The sequence below is a fragment of the Brassica napus genome, chromosome C6, assembly GCF_020379485.1.
Source record: "Brassica napus cultivar Da-Ae chromosome C6, Da-Ae, whole genome shotgun sequence".
In the NCBI taxonomy this organism is placed as follows: domain Eukaryota; kingdom Viridiplantae; phylum Streptophyta; class Magnoliopsida; order Brassicales; family Brassicaceae; genus Brassica; species Brassica napus.
The window spans coordinates 3284261-3304527 of record NC_063449.1 but is presented as its reverse complement, the minus strand read 5'-3'; the positions used below and the strand labels follow the sequence as shown (position 1 = coordinate 3304527).

Here is a 20267-nt window from a genome sequence, read left to right as displayed (position 1 = left end):
TTATATCTTAAAAGGTCTTATAAGTATGACTGCTAGTGTATGTACTGAACGTCTAGATATTTATCTTAGATTTTAACAAACTCGTCATAGTATTGTTAGTATCTCATCAAAATTTATTTCCGCTATTTACAGTGTGAAAAAATATCATTACATTTCTCTTTGTACTTCATATGTCAATTTTCTTCTATGATGTAATAGTTTCAAATCAATATTAATAAATTAAATGATAATAAAGGACCACACATCTAAAAAAATTTCAATTTAACGTATAAATCTTAACTGGTTAGAATCAATAAAATTGGTTTTAATCAGTTTTTGATTTAGATGGGATTTTGAAGATTGGGTTGTTGGATTCCGAAATCCAATATATTATGATCTTGACTACATAACACATGTTAGTTTATGTATGTCGTCATGTTAACCAATAGTTTGAATAGTTGGTGGTATATCGGTTAAACTATCAGATCAATTTTCTATTTAGAATAAATCGGTAAAGCTCCGGTGGTCAGCGACTTGTCCTCCTTAGATGACGCCGGCTGGCTCTTCAATCGGATAGGGTTTTGTTAGTTTTTTTCTTTGTAAAAAGAAAATTAAGGACTGCATCATGGGGGTGGTAAGTGTTTTAAAGATTATTGATAGTATTTACATAAATATCGATATTATTGTAGAATCTGCGCACTTGATTTCTTCTGTTGAGTTTGAACTAGTAATAGTCTCCTTTGATGAACTGATTCAAGCGCTTGAGCTCGCCATTTTGATGGTCTACAATTGCTCTAACGACATCAACCATAGAGATCATCCCCACTATCTTACCGTCAATCACCGGTACATGTCTTATATGATTCTCTACACCATTTACAAAACATAATTTACATCTTGGATTACATATACATTCAACATATATATATATATATTTAAAAAAAATTAAATTACCTGACATAAGCTGCATTGCTTTGATTATGTTTGTCCCCGACGAAACACTGACCAACTTGCTCTGGCCAAAGTAATTCCCAAACTTTTTAATAACTTTAACTCGATAAATCAAGTAAATCCGAGATATTAACTTAAAATATATAGTATGTTATGTTTATTTTGACCTCATCTGTCATAACTTCTCCAACTTTTGTAACCTTTGATGATCTTCCCGCCCCAATGATCTTTTTCATATAGTCTGTTTCACAATCCACCAGTCCATTTCGATTATAAAATAGGAAAATTTGTCAGACGCAGATAACTTAAATTCCGACTGTGATTTGATAGGTATTCACCATTCTATTTTTACTTAATACAACAACTATTTTCCCGTGAATCAAGAAGATACGATTAATCACATTTATCATCACAAATTATGGAATGCTAGTGAATAAGATGTGTTCATATCACATGAGTACATTCTCTGGGGGTTGGGGTAATGTGATTTTTTTTTGTATACCGGTAACTGCAAAATTTCAAGATATGAAGTGCTCTTTTTGTCGGAAATAACATAATTAAAGAAAGCCTTCACCCGGTGCACAAAAAAAAAAGATTAAAAAAAAAAAGAAAGCCTTCACCTCTCTCTGTGACAATTCCTGCAATGTATTGCTGGTCTCCAGGTCTTAGCACGACCAACGATCCAATATTATGCTTTGCCATCTGATTTTAGTTTAATATAACAAAAAACAGTTACTGCTTATAAGAAAATATATTACGATCTATTCTTTTACATGAAACACAAGCACGAGTGCATTACTTATATGCATATACGAACATTGTTCCGATCAAATATAATGTAACCAAAATAAATATATTCCAGTGATTTGTTTTACGTGCAATCCAAATTCAAACATATATATCAAATATTGTTCTCAAAAACAAAGAAACAAAATCCTATAAGTGTATGCATGACATAAGAAAATATGTAATGTACTCAAAGTCTTTGTATTATATATTCCACTGAATGTAGAATTTAACCACGTCTTATTTGGTGGGACGCATTCACACAGAACAACGTGGAGTAGGCAACGAAACCGAACACTAATAAACAAAGTTTAGTTTGCAAACCCTTTGGTAAAAATAATATATATGTTAAGTAATAATGGAGTCATATGCTTTTAGTTTGAGATTTGTGACCAACTTCTATAACTTAATTCAAGTTTAGTTTAGGTTTGGGTAGAAAGAGAACATAAAGAGAGATATTTTTTAAAATTAAAAATAAGTTGGAAAGAAACCCCTGTTTGTTGGAGAACACCCCAACTTGTACACGCACTAACACTTAATGCGTATGTAACGTGGTGGATGCATGGGCTTGAGCTACTAATAGTAACGGAAACAAAAGGAGTTAGTGAACGAACATTCTTAACTGCGTCAAAAACGGTGTCGTTGGTACGGCAGGAGATCAACGTGTCAACTTTGCCGCCGCCGCCGCCGTCAGTGTCTTTTGTCAACAAGACATCCGCCACCGTCAAATTCTCCAACCCTTTCTCCGGCGGCGGAGGAGGCGGAGTAACGCCACCAAAACCGGCCGATTCCTTCCATGCCCATTTCCTCTGAATCTTTGGCATCTCAAGATTAGCTCTTGCTATTAGACCTCTCACAAAAGCTTTCATCTTTAATCTTTTGCAATGAGAGAAACAAGGAGTTGAGTTATGTAATAAAGGAAAGCTTTTTCGAGATTTGTAGTAAATCTTTTGCTTCCAAATAAAGACTAAGAACATACCTTGCCTAAACCAAACGTTAATTCCTCATTAGTTAAATAATTTCAAGTAGATGAAGTTGGAAAAAAACAGATATGACTTTTTTTTTTGTTCCAAGAAGGAAAAGTATGTACAACATTCATCAAACACACAACAAACTGCAAACAGAGAAAATGATTTCATTGGCAGACAGGCTTCGTGTCGAAGCTGCTTAAACAAATGGCAAACGCTTGGAATGCGGAGATCGGGTAACGATAATCCATGGTGAAAATATCTTTCCCTATCTTCCCAAACTGTAATATCACTCTCTCTTGCTCCTCCTCTGGTATGTTCATGTTCTTCCCCGCTTCTGCAGCAGCTGCAATTAGCTGGAAGTTTTTCACGGAGGCGACCGTGACTCGTCCTTTGAAGTTTAGGCACCAGCACTGGAGCTGCTCGTGCCATCTCGGTGACTTGTTTTTCAGGACTAATGGTTCCTTTACAACGGATTCTCCTCCCATGTTCCCTGTGCAGAAATCCATCACCGACTTCTTCTTGTTCTTCTTATTTCCTAGGTTTGTGAACTCGGTCGGAGAATGAACTTGTCCGCCTTCTTGAATCGAAGAAACAGGGATGCTGTTCATGATACATTGCATTCTTCTTGGACCTCTGGTTCTGAGGACATTCAGCTCATACAAGATCGACGCCATGTTGTAACTCTGAGTTGAAGATGATACCCATGGAGACACACGCATGGATGGTGGTAGTTTCCGGTTAGACGATCTTTCGGAATAAACCGGAGGTGGTTGGATTTCGTAGACCGTGAACTTAGTTCCAAGGAAATTAGATCTATCCACAAAAACAACAAAACTTACTAACGGCATGACGATAAGAACAATCAAGGCGAGAAGAAACTGAGTCTTTAGCTTTAGCACATACAAACCTAAGTTTCCCTATGTAACTAGTGCTACTTCTTGAGAAGTCATTTCCCGACAAGGATACAACAAACTCCATACCGGTCGCCATCCTGACTTTCTTAGCCGACAGTAAGAGCTTACTCTTGTCGCCAGAAAGAGCTGCAAATTACAAAAACAAAACTCACATAAATACACTCTACAAAGACTCCAAATCCAAAGAAAAGGAGTAAACTACTACCAGGGCTTAAACCGAGGTAGAGACGGTATATCCCAGTGGCTCTTTCTCGTTTGATAAAGCACTGAATCGGAGCATCTCTAGGACCAGGCTGAGAAACAAGTAGAACCCAATAACGTCATACAACGATCATCACAAAACTAGGAGTTATTAATAAACCACCTGTGTTAGCGAAACAGGAAAAGTGAGGAGACCAGAGAGCTGAGGAGCTTTAACAACTTCATCTTTAGTCATCTCCCTCCACGACCTACAAACAGAGGCGCAAGCAACGACGTCTCTCCTCCCAGGCCACAAAGACTGTCCAGACTCAATCCGATGGATGATGTCAAGAAGCAACTCAGGAGGCAAATCAACCCAAATGCTCTGTTCAGTCGATGGAGAAGACGACGAAGAAGAAGACCCTTCAGGAGCAATGTGAGACCTTCCGACGGCTTTGTTACGACCCCTAAGCTCACGAACCATCTTCTTGAAAGGCATTGCTTTGCTTTGCTTTGGTTTGATTTTGGGTGAGCCACACAAAATCAAAACCCTAAATCCCCAAGAAATGTTGTTACGGAAGGAGCTTCAAACAACAAAGATTATAAAAAAAAAGATGTCTCAGTTTCAAATATGAAAATGATGAAAAGGGGCATGGATCCGGCTTCCCCGCCATTACCGTGTAGAGAGCCCCGAGAAAGATTTATTAATTAATAAAAAAATTGAAAGCATATTGAGAAACAAGAGAGAGAGAGGATGAATGTACCAACAGAAGCGACAAATCCATGGGGAAGCACGATGGATCGGGAATGAGAATTGGGTGAATTCCTATGAATTAAAAAATTGAAAAAATCTCCTCGAATGTGTAGATAGAGCCACCACCACCACCACCACCACCACGCTCCTCCGATGTCGTTAGCTTCGATTCGGACGAGGTGTGGAGGGGGACGATGATGATAACTGCAATTGGACGAGGAAAGAGGAGATGGAAAGTTAAGGAACACTACGCGCGGCCCATTACGACTCCTTTCTATTGAATTTATTAGTTATTTACTCTAGTTAGCATTTATCTCTCTTCCATTTTTGATTACTATTTTGCTTACTGGCATTTTTTTTTTTTTTTTAAGTTATACTATATTTTGATCCGTGCTTTCAAAGCGCGTGTTTATTTCTGAAACAAACCATCTTTATTTGATATAAATTTATATTTTAATTTTGTTTCTATATTTAAATGTTTTACCAGAAATATTATATTTGTGCAAATTATTATATGTTTAATGTTCTATGGAAATAATATGTATATATAGGCGATATGTTTTAAATTATGTAATAAGGTTTGAATAAAATCATGGTATATTTTCTTGTATTTATTAACATTTTAAGTTATTAACGTAATTAGTTAATAATATCTAGATCAAAAAAACGATTCGGAATCTACCCGAAATTCTAGGTCCCGTACCTGATTAGATCCGACTTATATACTTGAACGGATTTTAAATTGCTATATCTAAAAATTGATACCAAACACGATCCGCATTCTCGAATGAACATCCAAAAGTTTGGAATCGACCTTAAGCTGAAGTTTGTTCGCTTTATTTATAAAAAGAAGTTTAGAAGTGAGGAATGAAACCGAAGATAGGTTGTTTAGGGGAAGAAAAAAGGATGTCAATTATATTATTGCAAAAAAAAAAAACATGAAAAATATGATTACAAAGCTTAAGTTGTAACGATTGTTGCATGTAATGTAAACATATTTAAATCATTTACTATGTAGTATACTATTAGAATAGAATAATATAAGATATACAAAGCTTAATTTGGAACGATTGTTGCATGTAATGTAAATATATTTTTTTTTGAAAAAATAACGTAAACATATTTAAACCATATACTATGTAATATACCATTTGAGTAGTGTAATATAGGATATACACCCACTTTATAAGTTTTAATATTAATTATTAATGCTATTATTATTAGAATCGTGTAAAACCTGTCAAGAAACTCTTTGTCAAGAAAAAAAAAAACTCTTTGATAAGAAAATAAATTGATAGCAAACGGTTATAAATGAGTTCATAAAGGAGGATACATTGAGGAGACAAAGAAAGAGAAAGTTTGATCCGGCGGTCGGGCGGCGCGTGAGCGACCGTGCCGTCGCCGGATCCCTCTTTTTTTCACCACGGTGCGTTTATTCGGGTTGCATGTTCAAGCTTATGGTTCCAGGAGATGGAGGCTACCCTAGCTTCTTCGTCGCCGGCTTTCTTCCGGGAGGCAGAGGCTTTCTCAGATCTGTCGACGCCGGCTCAAGTTCCCGGGAAGCGGAGGCTCGTTTAGCTCCGTCTTCGTCGGCTTCAGTTTCCGAAGGGTAGAAGCCTTCTTTGGTTTGCTCTGTCGGTTTTGGATCCCCGTATCTTGCGGGTTATGTTTACTAGTTTATGTTTCTGTTTTTTATGTTTTGGTGTTTGTCGTCATCATGTCTGGTGTGTGGTTGTGAGGGCGTGTTATCGGAGATGGTTGTTGTCCTCCGATGATGGTGCGACGGTCAAGAGAGAAAAGAAGCGGTTAGAGTATCGGGATGAAATATCCAGTGGTGGTTAGCAAGGAGTCGGATGAGATCTCGGTTTATCCGATGTATCTCTCCGTGGTTAGAATATCCGGCGTTACCGCCGATCCTTCTCCGGCGGAACCGGTGAGACAAGATGAAGGTAGTGCGTAGACACGTGTTGATAGACTTGGACAGTGTCGGCACTATGTATTGGGCTTTAGGCCCAGATGTATGTTTGTTCAGCCCGTTGGGGTTTGTGTAAGAAAATGAGCTTCGGCCGTTTTTAAAATAAAACATTGACGACAAAAAAAAAAGGAGGATACATTAAACATATACGCATCAAAGGGTTATTAAAGTAGCGAGTTACGGTTTCAATTTTTTGTGGTTAGATTAATATGTTAGTCCACTAAGCAAATTATGATTATGCCCTTAATAACAATTTTAACTCTGAAAAAACCAATGGCAAAATAAGTAATATGCCAAGTAGTTATAAGGGTAAAAATTAGCAATGATCATGTTTTAATAATATTGAAACTAACCGACTAGAATTTCTAAATGCTTTAACTTTAGGGGGTAGTAGTTTTAAAAGCTCAACTTGAAAAATGGACACTTTTTAGTTGCAATTAGAAGAATGTACTATTTTAAGTTTTTATTGGAAAATGGGTTTAGAAAAGTAAATAGATCGTGACTTTTTGATCAATTTGATTTATAACTTTGTGAATTGTACTCAACAAAATGATCCTTAAACTTGGGAAATGAACTAAAAAAACGATGAGACAATTACTCCAACAAGCACATTCTCATTTTTTAATATCACATGACACATTCAAACACATATTTAATGAGTTGATTGTCCATTGTACCCTCAAACAAGACTTTCTCTTTTGTTACCATATCGTTACTTTCTCTTTCTTTATTTACTCCTAGATATTTTCTTCATAACTAAATCATAAAACAAAAATTTCCCGATCTTCAGAAATAGCAAATTCTAGTCTTACTGCTCTGTCATTGATGAAGATCTGCAACAAGCCTAAAGACACATTCTTTCTCGTCGATGCAGATCTGCCACCCTAACCATGTCGTCGCCGATTCTTGTCACCACCGTCGGCGAACTGAGTTTTTCTCGGAGTTTTGATAAGCTCAAAGGTGGCTTACCGGGATCTATAACAAAAAGGATAAGGAAATCAGAAGAAATTACAAGAGATTCAAAAGAGAGAAGGAGAGGAGAAGAGAGAGAAGGTAGAGATAAGATAATCAATTATTATTTGATTTGATAACAAAAGGAATCCAAAGTTGTTTAATACTAATTGCCACCAACGACAATATCAAAACGACGCATTATTATTGAAACCTTCTCACTCATCTAGAGGAACTCAGTCTTTTCTAAACGATTTAGCCACTTCCTTCGTTATCAAACGTATGACCCTTACGTCCTTTGCTTCTCTTCTTCTGCTGCATATAACCGTAAGGGACCCAAAGCCTATCATTATCCCGTAGAGACACCACCTTGTCCTCAAGGTGAAAGTGAGGAAACTGCACCAAGAGACGAGAGACCGGTTCCCATGTGGATTCAAAATCTAGAAGACCAGTCCATTTGATGAGAACTTCAGTATCTGCCATCTGCTGCTTTCCTAATATCTTGCACCAATTCAGGTTCAACCAACCATTCTAGCAAAGGAGATAAAAACAATGGAATAGGCTGCACTTTCGCAGGTTCCGATGCTGCTATCTTGAGTTGTGAAACATGGAAGACTGTATGGATGACACTCTCCTTTGGTAATTTCAATTTGTAAGCAACACTGCCAATCTTTGCTTCAATCTCATAAGGTCCAAAATAGCGTGGAGCTATCTTTTCATTACGACACCGAGCAAACGACGACTGATGGTAAGGACATAGTTTGAGATACACCCACTGTCCAGGCGGGAAGTGAACGTCACGCCTGTGCTTGTTAGCTGAAGCTTGCATATGTTTCTGCGCCTTGTCCAAATTCTCTCTGAGGCCGTGCAATAATGTGCCCCGTTCTTGGAGTAAAATTTTCATGTCTGTATTTGCAGTAGGAACATCACCATAACAGAGCAGTTTAGGAGGGTCTCGACCATACAAAGTTTTGAACGGCGTTGCCTTCAGAGCAGAGTGATAGGAAGTGTTGTAGCAGTATTCCTCCCAGTGGAGCCACTACACCCATGAGGCTGGTTTACGGCTTGCGAAACAGCGGAGATAAGTCTCCAAACAACGGTTGATCACCTATGTATGTCCATCCGACTGAGGATAATATGCAGTGCTCTTGTACAACAAAGTTCCCTGTGAAGAGAATAAAGATTTCCAAAATTGACTCACGAAAACACGATCCATGTCCGATACCACCGAATCTGGGAATCCATGGAGCTTCACGATCTCTCTCACAACACACATCGCCAACAGACTTAGCAGTATAAGGATATTTCAAGGGAATGAAATTAACACTTTTGCTGAGTCTGTCTGCCACTACGAGAATGACACTGAACCCCCTAGATAAAGGTAGACCATCAATGAAGTCTAGACTTATATCAACCCAAATTTTTGTAAGAATGGCTAGCGGCACTAGTAGACCTACATGAGATAAAGTGGAGTACTTGTTTTGTTGGCAGATTGTACATTGCCTAACAAATTCCGTAATCACAGACTTCATACCCGGCCAAAACAATTCTCTGCGTATCTGCTTGTAAGTTTTAAAAACGCCTTCGTGACCGCCAATCATACTCGAGTGGAATTGTTCCAATAGAGAAGGAATGATCGAGGAACCCTTGGGAATCACCAGCCTGTCATCTTTATATAGCAAGCCATCCTTAAACTTATGGTTCACATAGCACACATTATTCTTCAAACAAGCATCAATGATGTCCTGAAGATCCTTATCAACACTAATCTGAGTCTTAAACAATTCTGTATCCAAGGAAAGAGGGACTGTCAATTTCAGCAGTAGGATATCCGTCGAAGGTGGTCGACGAGAGTGTGTGTCAGCAACTCTATTATCTTTGCATGGTTTGTATTCAATCGTGTAGTCTAACCCCAATAAACTTTGAAGCCCACTTTTGTTGTTCTGCTGTCACTGCTTTCTGATCCAGCAGGTGTTCGAGGCTTTTCTGATCTGTTCTGATGGTGAACCTACCACCCGTTAGGGGGTGATGCCATTTAGTAACAGCAAAAACTATCGCGAGGAGTTCCCTTTCATAAACAGATTTGGCCCGACCTTTAGCCGAAACTCCCTGACTGATGAATGCAATAGGATGATTCTGTTGAGATATTACAGCTCCTATACAAGCACAAGAAGCATCAGTCTCGAGCACAAACGGTAGACAGAAATTAGGGAGCACTAGGACCGATAATTTTGTCATTGCTCGTTTGAGAAGATTGAAAGCTTGAGCTCCTTCTAAATTCCAGAAGAATTCATCCATCTTAAGCAATTCTGTCAACGGTCGAGCTATCCTCCCGTAATCCTGCACAAATCGGCGATAGTAGCCCGTGAGGCCTAAGAACCCTCGTAGTTCAATGATTGTCTTAGTCTCAGGCCACTTAACCATCGCTTCAATATTGAGAGGATCCGCCGAGACGCCTTGAGAAGAAATGATATGATCCAAGTAAGCCACTTCTTTCTGACCAAAGGAACACTTTTTCTTTTTGGCATAAAAGTGATTCTGTTCCAAGATATGTAGTACCAACTTCAGGTGATGAACATATTCCTCCATAGTAGGACTATAGATTAATATGTCATCAAAGAACACCAAGATGAACTTCCTCAGAAACAGTTGAAATAACTGATTCATAACCGACTGAAATGTAGCAAGCGCGTTGGTTAAGCAGAATGGCATAACCAGAAATTCATAGTGCCCTTTGTGAGTCTTAAACGCGGTCTTCTCAACATCTGACTTCTTAACCCATATCTGATGATAACCCAATTTAAGATCTAGCTTGAAAATCGGTTGCACCATGTAGCTCATCCAGTAGCTCCTCAATCACTGGAATCAGATATCTATCAGGAATAGTCACTTTGTTCAACGCTCTATAGTCGACACAAAAACGCCATCTCCCATATTTCTTTTTCACCAAAATAAGTGGGCTGGAATAAGGGCTAACACTGGGCTTGATAATACATGCCTCTAGCATTTCTTCAACAAGCTTCTCAATCTCATTTCTTTTGAAGAAAAGTATGTTTATACGGTCGCTATTGATAGGGGCAGTACCTGGTTGAAGAGTGATCGCATGCTCACGCGACCTAACAATAAGTAAAGAATTAGGCATGTTGAATACTCGTTCATACTCCTGTAGCAATTGTTGCAATTTATGGTCTCGGGGTAGATTATCTGAAACTGTCGCCTTGGTGTTGAAGAGGTCAGACAATTCACAACGGTAAGTTGTATCACTATTCCTTTCTAATTTCAGCAAAAGGAAATTTGAGCTCTAACTAGTGCGGGATCACTCAAAAGAGTGATCCATTGGTCTTGGACCTTGAAGCGAAGTCGATGAGTCCTAATTAACCCTCGTCTCACCCAATGTGATTAGCCAAGAATAGCCCAATACCACGTTAGTCGTGCCTAAATCGAACAACAAGAATTCTTCGACTATCTCAGTTCTTTTCACATTCAAGGTAACATCTGTGCATTTTCCGCTGCTTGTAATGACTTGACCATTTCCAACAAAAACCCCAAATCCTGCAGTTTCAGTAACCAGTATGCCCAAATGACAAACCATCATAGTAGAAATGAAATTGCTAGTAGCTCATGAATCAACAAGAACAATGACTTATGTATCCCCTATGTAACCTCTCATACGCATGGAACGCTCAGAAGTAATTCCCACTATATAACAGAGAGAGAGTGTAAAAAAAGCAGCATCATTGTCGCCTTTGCGCCCCACACTCGGTGTAATCTCTTCCTCTGCCTCATTTTCATCAATGTCGGATTCGTCACCCTCCTCAACTTCTAGACATTTGAACCGTTGATGATTCTTACACTTATGGACAGCAAAGTAATGTTCCCCATTGAATCGACATGGATTGTAAGATGGCCTACGCTGATCCTTCAGGTTGGACTGCGTACGATTGTCTCGGGAGCCCTTAAAAGATCGCCGAGCAGGAACAATCTATTCATGAGTTATTGACAAAGAAAACGTAGGAGCTATTTTGTGTCAGCTGTAAAGCCGGAGCAGAACTCGTGCGTTGGAACGACCTCGAGTGAAAACTAGCCTTAGCTGCCTCTTGTTCTTCAATCATTTTAGCAATGTCGACAATAGCATCCATACCTTCAGGTCTGTAACGAACTACATGTTCCCTTAAATACTTCTTCAAACCCTTGGAGAAACATTTCCTCCAAAACATCATTTGTAACATGAGGAACATCGGCCGATAATTCCTCGCGATATTCCACAGCCGAACCACGCTGTCGGAGTCGTAGAAACTGACCGATAATCGACCCACCACACGTAGGTCTGAAACGTTTCCACAGCTTATCTTTGAAATCCAACCAGCTACATAAGTCTTCTCGATCCTGGATTATGCAGAGCCAAGTCACTGCACATCCCGCCACGCTAGCAAGAGCTAACTCGAGCTGCTCCTCTTCAGGTGTATGATTCACCGCAAAATACTTCTCAATGTGAAAAATTCAATCATCAGGGTTTTATCCTTCATAAACAGGTAGATCTAACTTCTTCCCTGGCGAATCTCTCTTTTGTGAAGGCAATCCCCGCTTCTAATCACCCTTCTCCAACGCATGTAACCCCTCAAACGACTGACGTGTCACCGACAAGGACAGAAAAGGAAGCAAGCCGTCAACACATTTCGGGGATTGTGGAGTAGTGATGACTTCTGGTTGTGTCTCCACCTGCTCCGGTTTAAACACCGGTGTCACTGATTTCGAGTTAACCCCCACTAGCCTCACCTTTACCTCCAGATGAGTAGATCTGTGGTATAGGTTTCGAAAACTCTTGAAACCTCATCCGAACCTCCGATAGGATGTTGCCTTTCATCATCTTCATATCATGACGCCCCGATTGAACCTCACCCTGAGGCTTAGAGATCTGCTGCTCGTTCTCCGCCTTTGCGCACAAACACTCACGAAATCTCTGTTCAACATCTTCCATTTGGGTGCCTATGGTTGTGACTGCAAGGGTGGTCGGATCTTGTTTAGGAGCCATCACTGGACTCTGATACCAAAATGATAAGCTCAAAGGTGGCTTACAAGATCTCTAACAGAAAGGATAATGAAATCAGAAGAAAAGACAAGAGATTCAGAAGAGAGAACGAGAGGAGAAGAGAAAGAAGATATAGATAAGATAATAAGTTGTTATTTGATTTGATAACTTTCCAAAAAAGAATCCAAAGTTGTTTAATACTAATTGCCACCAACGACAATATCAAAATGACATAACATCACACTAAGCATTATTATTGAAACCATCTCACTCAGCTGGAAATTAACTCCATATACCTCATACCCCCTTAAATGAATTCTTACTGCCCCCTCTCTATTTTTCGTACCCTTTTATCCTTGCACTCCCCAAACTACCCTTTCATTTATTACTCTAATTAAATAAAACCAACCAAAATTCAACCACCTACATGGCCCACAAAACAACCTTAACCAATCAGATTTCTCCTCACCCACATGTCTCATTCTTCATCGTACAACCTCTCTTCCTCTCATCCTCCATAAGCGATAGTTGAAGCTCAAAAAATAGGCAATTCAGGTTTGTTTTCGATGATTTTTTTTATGATATTACATTTAAATATCGTGTATATGATGGGTAACGTTAAAAAAGTAAGATATGATGAACATTTGAGAGATTAAAAACGATTTCAAAAACTGTGTTTAGGGCAATTGGGTACTTTCAACGTCCGTTTTTGATGAATTTTTTGCTGAAATGTTATTAAAACAAGTGTATATCTCGGCTAGTGTAAAAAAAAGAAGATCCAATGAAAATTATGAGAGATTTAAAAAGATTTTGAAAACTGTGTTTATAGATTTTGGGTATATTTATGTGTGTTTTGATGATTTTCTGTGTGTAATTTCATTTAAGATGAATTATACATCATGGGTAATGTAAAATCCTAACAATATCGTCCTAAAAGCGGATTAGTTAGTACAATGATAAGTTCTGGGTATTACTGGTATAACTATTACTAAAGTAAAAAAGTTTTACTGGAAATACTAGGATTACTATATTGATATTTCTTACTAGTATTTCTAGTATTACTATGTATAGTACTGAATTAAATTAGTATTAGTAAGAGAATTAATTCTAAGCATCTTAATAATGTTAATTCTAATGATATTCTATTTTACTTCAGGAAAATGCAAAATCCGTATTGCACAATCATTTGTTTTGATTATGTGGGATATTATATGAAAGATGGGGCTGAAATAAAATGGATCTCGGGAGATGGTAAAGGAGAAGATGAAATCTACACAATTGTGTTGAGGAAATCAATGGAGGAGATCACTTACTATGGTTTGGTTGAGCGTATTTGCCGAAAGATAAGGGTAGATGAAATCTAAGGTGCAAGTGAAGATTAGTTACTTTCTAATGGTATTGTATTCGTACAAGCCATCATACATCTGGAATGATGAAGACGTTTTTGGTTATCTACTGCAAGTAAATCATGAGAAGTGTAGAAGTGTTCTACATGTGGAGTTCATCAATGAAGAAGTGCAACTTTCAGAAGAGGATGATAAAACTGACGGCAATGTCGGTCTATCTGATAGAGAGGCTATAGAGGCTGGTGATGAGGATGGTTCTGAGAATGATGAAACTGATGTCTATGTCGGTATATCTGATAAAGAGGCTACAGAGGCTGGTGATGAAGATGGTAATGGTGGTGTGCTCACTTTTCACGAAGACATTGAGATGCATGATGGTGTTAATCAGATACGGGATGATGGTATGGATTTGGTTATAGGTCAAGAATTTATCACCAAGGAGGCAGCAAAAGTTCTTATTCAAACGGCGTCATATCAAAAATCTTTTGAATTTGATATAATTAAGTCGGATACTAAGAGATTTGTGGTTAAATGTCTAGGAGCCAAAGATGGATGCGAGTGGTTTGTGCGAGTAGCAATGTTAAAGAATTCAGATATTTGGACAGTAAGAAGTTTCATCAAGCAACATACATGTTATGTCGTTACAAGAACATTGTCTGATAGAGAGGCTGGTGATGAAGATGGTACTGAGAATGATGCAACTGGTGATGAAGGTACTGGTGGTGTGCTCACTTTTCACGGAGACATTGAGATGAATGAGAATTTCACGGAAAGAGATGAGCATGTGTTTGGAGATACAGAAGTAAGACCACAAGTTGTCTATCAGCCACGGGATGATGGTACAGGTTTGGTTGTAGGTCAAGAATTTAGAACCAAGGAGGAAGAAAAAGTCCATATTCAGACGGCTTCGCATCAGAAATGTTTTGAGTTTGATATAACTAAGTCGGATACTCCGAGATTTGTGGTTAAATGCCGAGGAGCCAAAGACGGCTGCAAGTGGTTTGTGCGAGTTGTAAAGCTAAAGAATACAGATCTTTGGACGGTTAGAAGTTACATCAAGCAGCATACATGTTCTGTTGTTACTACAAGAACACTGCCTGATAGAACGAAAGGCACATCACAAATCGTTGCATCTGTTTTGGCTCAAGATTATCCTGGTACATTTGACACACCAGTTCCCAAAGTTCTGATTGATTTGGTTCATCGAAGGGTTGGTGTGCAAGTATCATACACCTCAGCATGGAGAGGAAAAAGAGAAGCTGCTAATGAAGTGTGAGGAAGTCCATAAGAGAGTTTTACTTTATTATACTGTTATATGCACATGCTGGAGCAGACGAATATTGGCACAAGAACTCGTGTGGTAGTGGATGAGGCCAACAAATTTAAGTATCTGTTTTTTGCCCTGGGAGCTAGCATAGAAGGATTCAGTGCGATGAGAAAAGTCCTCATTGTGGATGGAACACACCTCAAGAATGTTTATGGTGGAGTTCTCCTCGTTGCGACTGCTCAGGATCCTGATCATCACCACTACCCAATTGCGTTTGGTGTAACAGATGGTGAGAATGATGAAAGCTGGATATGGTTTATGGAACAGTTGAAATTAGTGATGTCCGATGTCCCGGGATTGGTATTTCTTTCAGATAGAAACAAAAGATTGATCAAGTCAGTACGTCTAGTGTTCCCTGAGGCCGAACATGGGTATTGTATATGGCATTTGTCTCAGAATGTTAAAACCCACGTCCATAACAACAAAGATACTTGTGTGTTCAAGTTTAGAGAATGCGCACACGCTTATACGGAGGCTGAGTTCAAGTACCTTTATCATGCTTTTCGCCGGAAGTATCCTAGTGCAGCAGCGTATCTTGACAAAAGTGTTGAAGAGAAGAAGTGGGCTAGATGTTACTTCAGAGCAGATAGGTACAATGTGGACACCACCAATTCAGTAGAATCTTTTAATGGTGTTATTAAGGAAGCGAGAAAGTATACCTTACTACCAATGTTTGATGTTATTATTGCGAAAATGTCTGAATGGTTTAACAACCATAGGAAGGAGGCAGCTGAAATACCATACACACTGAAGCTTGTGCCTATTTTGGAAACTGAAATGGCTAAAAGATGTGTTGATGCGGGTTTTCTTACAATTGACGAATTAAACAGCTTCCATCTTGAGTACAGTGTGCATGGTACTGACAGCAAGGTTTATACTGTTGATATGGCTAAGAATACTTGCAGTTGTGAGCAATTTGATAAAGACAAATACCCTTGTGTGCATGGAGTGGCTGCTGCCACATTCATGTCTAAGGCAGCGGGAAGGGAACTCCATCTATCAGAGTATTGTTCAAAATACTATTTGGTGGAGCAATGGGCTTTGGCTTATCACAAGACCATATATCTTGTTCCTCATATGTCTGATTGGGTTATACCAGGAGATGTTAAAGCAAAAAAAGTACTTCCTCCAGATTTTGACAAGAAGAAAGGAAAACTACAACAAACAAGATTTCCATCAGTAGGAGAATCCCGTGGAAGAGGAAAAAGAGGCAAAAGAGGAGCTAGAGGAGCCAGAGGAAGAGGCAGAGCCAGAGGAGAAGGTATGACATCATATTTTGAATGTGGGAGTGGTTCAGGTACTACCTAGGTTTTACTGGAGATTACTGGGCTTATTATGTGAAATCTGGACTACTAGAGATTTATGGTACTATTATGTGTAATTTTGAATACTTGGTTTCACTGGTATTATTATGTGCAATTTGGATTACTTGGTCTTTCTGATATTATTATGTGCAATTTGAATTACTAGGTTTTACTGGTATTATTATGTGCAATTCGAAACCAATATGTATCACTACGTTATGTGTAATTTAGACTATCTTTATATGATTATTTTCAATTCGTAGGCTACGTATATAATAAATATATAGATTAGACTATTTTTGTTAATTATTTTCAATAGTTTAAGAAAATCTTAACGGTTTCCCAAAAAACTTCCTTAACTTTCATTGTTAGTATGTGAATGGTTAACAATATAGTAAGTAGAATTTTACAAAATACATATTTCTCGTAAATTGTTTATGTAAATGTCTTCTTTGACGATAATAATAGGGTAAAATCATTGGTTCTACTACCAAACTTTCTTTTTTGAGATGGATTTACTACAAAAACGTAAAAAATGCCAAAGTATTACTATGTGTATGGTGGTATTACTATTACCTTGAAGATTGCCATAGGTATTACTAAGTGTTAAAAATAATATTGAAATATTTATGACGGCTGCACGTTTTACATGTGAAATGCATTTTTTAATTCGTTTTTTAATAATATATATATATTTTAGTGTTTTACATGTGTTTACTAATTTTTGGTATATCTTTTATAGTGTTTTTTTGGGCGTAATAAACCCAGTAAATCTAGTTATCCATCTTACTCATTTTTGGGCATGGTAACACCTGTAAACTTAGTTTTCCAAACCTGTTGCAACACACCAAGATTTAAACATTCAAAAGCATTCTACTACCAAGTTTTAAACATCCAAAATACTTAACATTCTACTACCAAGTTTTAAACAAGTTTTAAACATAGATTCCTAATAAATACATAAGCATAAGTCTTTGTTTTACGTTTCTTCCCCTCCGTGAAAGGAGTCTGCACCCACTGTGATTTCTTCTTTGGTCTGCCACTCTTCTTAGGAACAGCAACAGCGGCATTCTCCTTGCACCTATGCATGATCCAAGGACTCGGTGCTTCCTTGTAAACGGCAATGATCCACCTTTGCTTTTCTTCCTCAGTATATTCCTCAACAATTTCCCCAGCCTGTTCCTAGACAATTTCCCCAGCCTGTTCTTCAACAACTTTCACAGCCTCTTCCTCTTTGTTCTCTTCTTCCGCAACTTTCTTCCTGCTTTTTCCCTCTGTTTCTACAGCCTCTTCCGCAACAACTTCAACACCTTTTCCAGGTTCTTCCTCCATAGGCCTTGTCACTAGTCTCCTCGCAGCCATTGCCTTAGTCCTACCACGTGGTGGTGTGGGAGTTTCCTCCGTCTGATTCCCACGTGGTGGTGTTGGAGTTTCATCGGTTCTATTCGTCTCAACCCGAGGCTCATTGTGATCATCTTTGGGAGATTCCTCTGTCTGATTCCCACGTGGTGGTGTCGGAGTTCCTTTTTCTATCTCTGCCTCCCGAGCCTCAGATTCCACCTCATCAGTCTCACTTTTCTCCTTTTCTTGCTCCCTGGTTTCAGACTCTTTCCCTACAACTTCTTCTTCTTGATCCTCTTTCCCTTCAACCTCTGCTTGATCATCTTCGCCTTCAGCCTCAGATTCCACCATTTTTTCTTCAACTTTCTCATCATCCTCACTGTTCTCCTTCTCTCCGTCACTGGTTTCAGCCTCTTTCTCTTCACCTTCTTCTTCATCCTGTTTCCCTCCAACCTCTTCTTCATCCGCTTCAATTTCTTTCCACAGTTTATCAGCTTGTGCTCTACTTCTCTCCTTCAATTGCTTCAACTCATCAGTCTCACTCTCACTCTCACTCTCACTCTCACTGTCTTCCGTGTCCTGCTCATCAGCCTCACTATTTTCCTTCTCTTTCTCACCCTCTTGCTAAGCATTGTCATCAGCCTCTTTCTCTTCCCCTTCTTCTTCATCATATTTTCTCTCAGCCTCTTGCTCAGTATTCTCGATGTTATCCTTCTCTTTCCCAGCCTCTTGCTCAGCATTAGCTTTGTCCTTCTCAGAATTAGCTTTCTCCTTCTCTTCATATGTACCATAGTCCCACTGTCGAAAATCCATGTCTTCACCATGACTCGGCTCCACCTTACTCTCAATAGAAGTTAGCCTGTCTTCCATTTCTTAGCCCTTCTTCTCAAAAGCCGCTGGTTCTTTTCAATATGATTCATCTTTGAGCCTAGAGCCTCCAGCTTTGTCTCCACTGTTACGTGAAGTCCAACAAATCCTTCTCCCATGAACTCCAAAATCCTCTCTTCCAGACCTTGCAACCTCGAATCTAAACCAGAATTAGAGGATGATCCTTCTGCAAACGTCACCTTTTCTTTGTCTTTATTTTTTGGCAACACTCCTCGTGCAGCTTGATCTAACTCATATAGCTCTTTCCACCAAATATTCTTCTGCTTCACATTTAACCAGTAGTTCCAAGTATCACTTGGGCTGCCCTGACAGTCATACTCTCGCTCCTCATCAATGATACGAGCCAGCATAATTTGCTTACCAATAGTTGGAACTAACACACTGTTGATAACCTGAAAATAAAACAATAAGTTAGATCAGTTAAATTTTATGTTCATCTAGCTTCTACTATAACTATATACATGTACCTTTGTGTCTCCAACCGCAGCATATATGTCTTCCAAAGGATAACCCTTAAGACTGGACTTTGTAAACCGGCTCTTGCACATCCTTGGACAGTCTTCACTAGCGTCGTCTGAATAGATTCTAAAAGTTTTCCCCAAATCCGGAATACACTCAAAAGCCAGAACCAAATACATTCATTGTCACAGTGTCAGATTACAATTATATAACAACTAAAAATTTACAAAATTATATGCTTTACCTCTAAAGGGATTATGAATCCAGGAAAGGCGCATGCCTCTTTCACTTCACCCTTCAGATAGTTCATCACATGCTTAATCTCCTTTATTGCATCCTCAAATGTTAGACGACCCCAGGGAAATGATCTGCAAGCATCTAAATCGTCCATCATCCTTAATATGAAGAGGTCTAAATGTCCAGCATCCTTCGGCTTTCCTCTGATAACCCGACCAAGAAAAAACAAGACAGTCATCTTCAATCTATCTGGACACGGTGGCATAGACAACATCTTCTGCTTCACATCGCTGATGGTGATCTTCTTTCTGTCATGGAAGTAATAATCCACAAACTTATAACCCCCAACTTCTCGTAGTTTGGTGGATAATCACCGCAGTCTAAGCCAGAGATGAGGGCATGCTCCCTCATAGAATAGCAGATGGGTACACCATTAACCGCAAACCATGCAACATCATCTTCTGGAGTACAAATGGTGCGTAGGAGTAACATCCACATCCCCTGGAGCTTCAGGTTATCTTCGTCTAGCATGTGGAAGAAATGTCGAAACTGCGGATGGCTTGTGAACCATTCAGCCTCAGGCTTACCCTTGATGAGCTTTACTGTCTTGGTCACAAAGCACTTAGTTTGTATCTTGGAACTCTTGGGGAACTCACTGCTTTTAAAGTAGAACTCAAAGGGTTGCATTGGTTGCATTTCCTGCAATCAAAATACATATATACATGTTAGTAATGCTAGTAATACAAGAAGTACTAGTAGTACTACTAATTACTACTCAGCATTTCTCACTAACAATAACAATGAAAGAAAATATATACCTCTCTTTCTGACCCCTCCCTATCGGACCCCTCCCTTTCGGACTCATCTGAGGCTGA

General features: G+C 38.9%; 4 protein-coding genes across 5 annotated transcripts; 1 reads left to right on the top strand and 3 right to left on the bottom strand.

Annotated features, from left to right (window-relative positions):
• Positions 1-607: 607 nt before the first annotated feature.
• LOC106399950 (CBS domain-containing protein CBSX3, mitochondrial-like) lies at positions 608-2734 on the bottom strand. Of its 2 annotated transcripts, none has more exons than XM_013840387.3 (5): positions 2331-2734; positions 1551-1632; positions 1098-1171; positions 934-994; positions 608-846 (listed from the first exon to the last, which is right to left on the bottom strand). In XM_013840387.3, exons 1-5 carry the CDS (start codon positions 2691-2693, stop codon positions 704-706), a joined length of 723 nt encoding a protein of 240 aa, XP_013695841.2. In that variant the 5' UTR covers positions 2694-2734; the 3' UTR covers positions 608-703. The 2 variants fall into 2 exon arrangements, with proteins under 2 accessions (XP_013695841.2, XP_048616906.1); XM_048760949.1 differs by having other exon boundaries at positions 2340-2693.
• Positions 2735-2751: 17 nt separating this feature from the next.
• Positions 2752-4815, bottom strand: LOC106402261 (tubby-like F-box protein 6). Its single transcript, XM_013842957.3, has 5 exons — positions 4546-4815; positions 3966-4365; positions 3807-3894; positions 3595-3727; positions 2752-3500 (listed from the first exon to the last, which is right to left on the bottom strand). The coding sequence occupies exons 2-5, from the start codon at positions 4278-4280 to the stop codon at positions 2852-2854; spliced, it is 1185 nt and encodes a 394-aa protein (XP_013698411.3). The 5' UTR covers positions 4281-4365; positions 4546-4815; the 3' UTR covers positions 2752-2851.
• A 10342-nt stretch (positions 4816-15157) lies between these two features.
• LOC125588279 (protein FAR1-RELATED SEQUENCE 5-like) lies at positions 15158-16471 on the top strand. The gene has a single exon (XM_048759553.1). The coding sequence runs from the start codon at positions 15158-15160 to the stop codon at positions 16469-16471; it is 1314 nt and encodes a 437-aa protein (XP_048615510.1).
• Positions 16472-17649: 1178 nt separating this feature from the next.
• On the bottom strand, positions 17650-18621 carry LOC111207224 (cilia- and flagella-associated protein 251-like). Its single transcript, XM_048759552.1, has 2 exons — positions 18451-18621; positions 17650-18387 (listed from the first exon to the last, which is right to left on the bottom strand). Exons 1-2 carry the CDS (start codon positions 18619-18621, stop codon positions 17650-17652), a joined length of 909 nt encoding a protein of 302 aa, XP_048615509.1.
• Positions 18622-20267: the final 1646 nt, after the last annotated feature.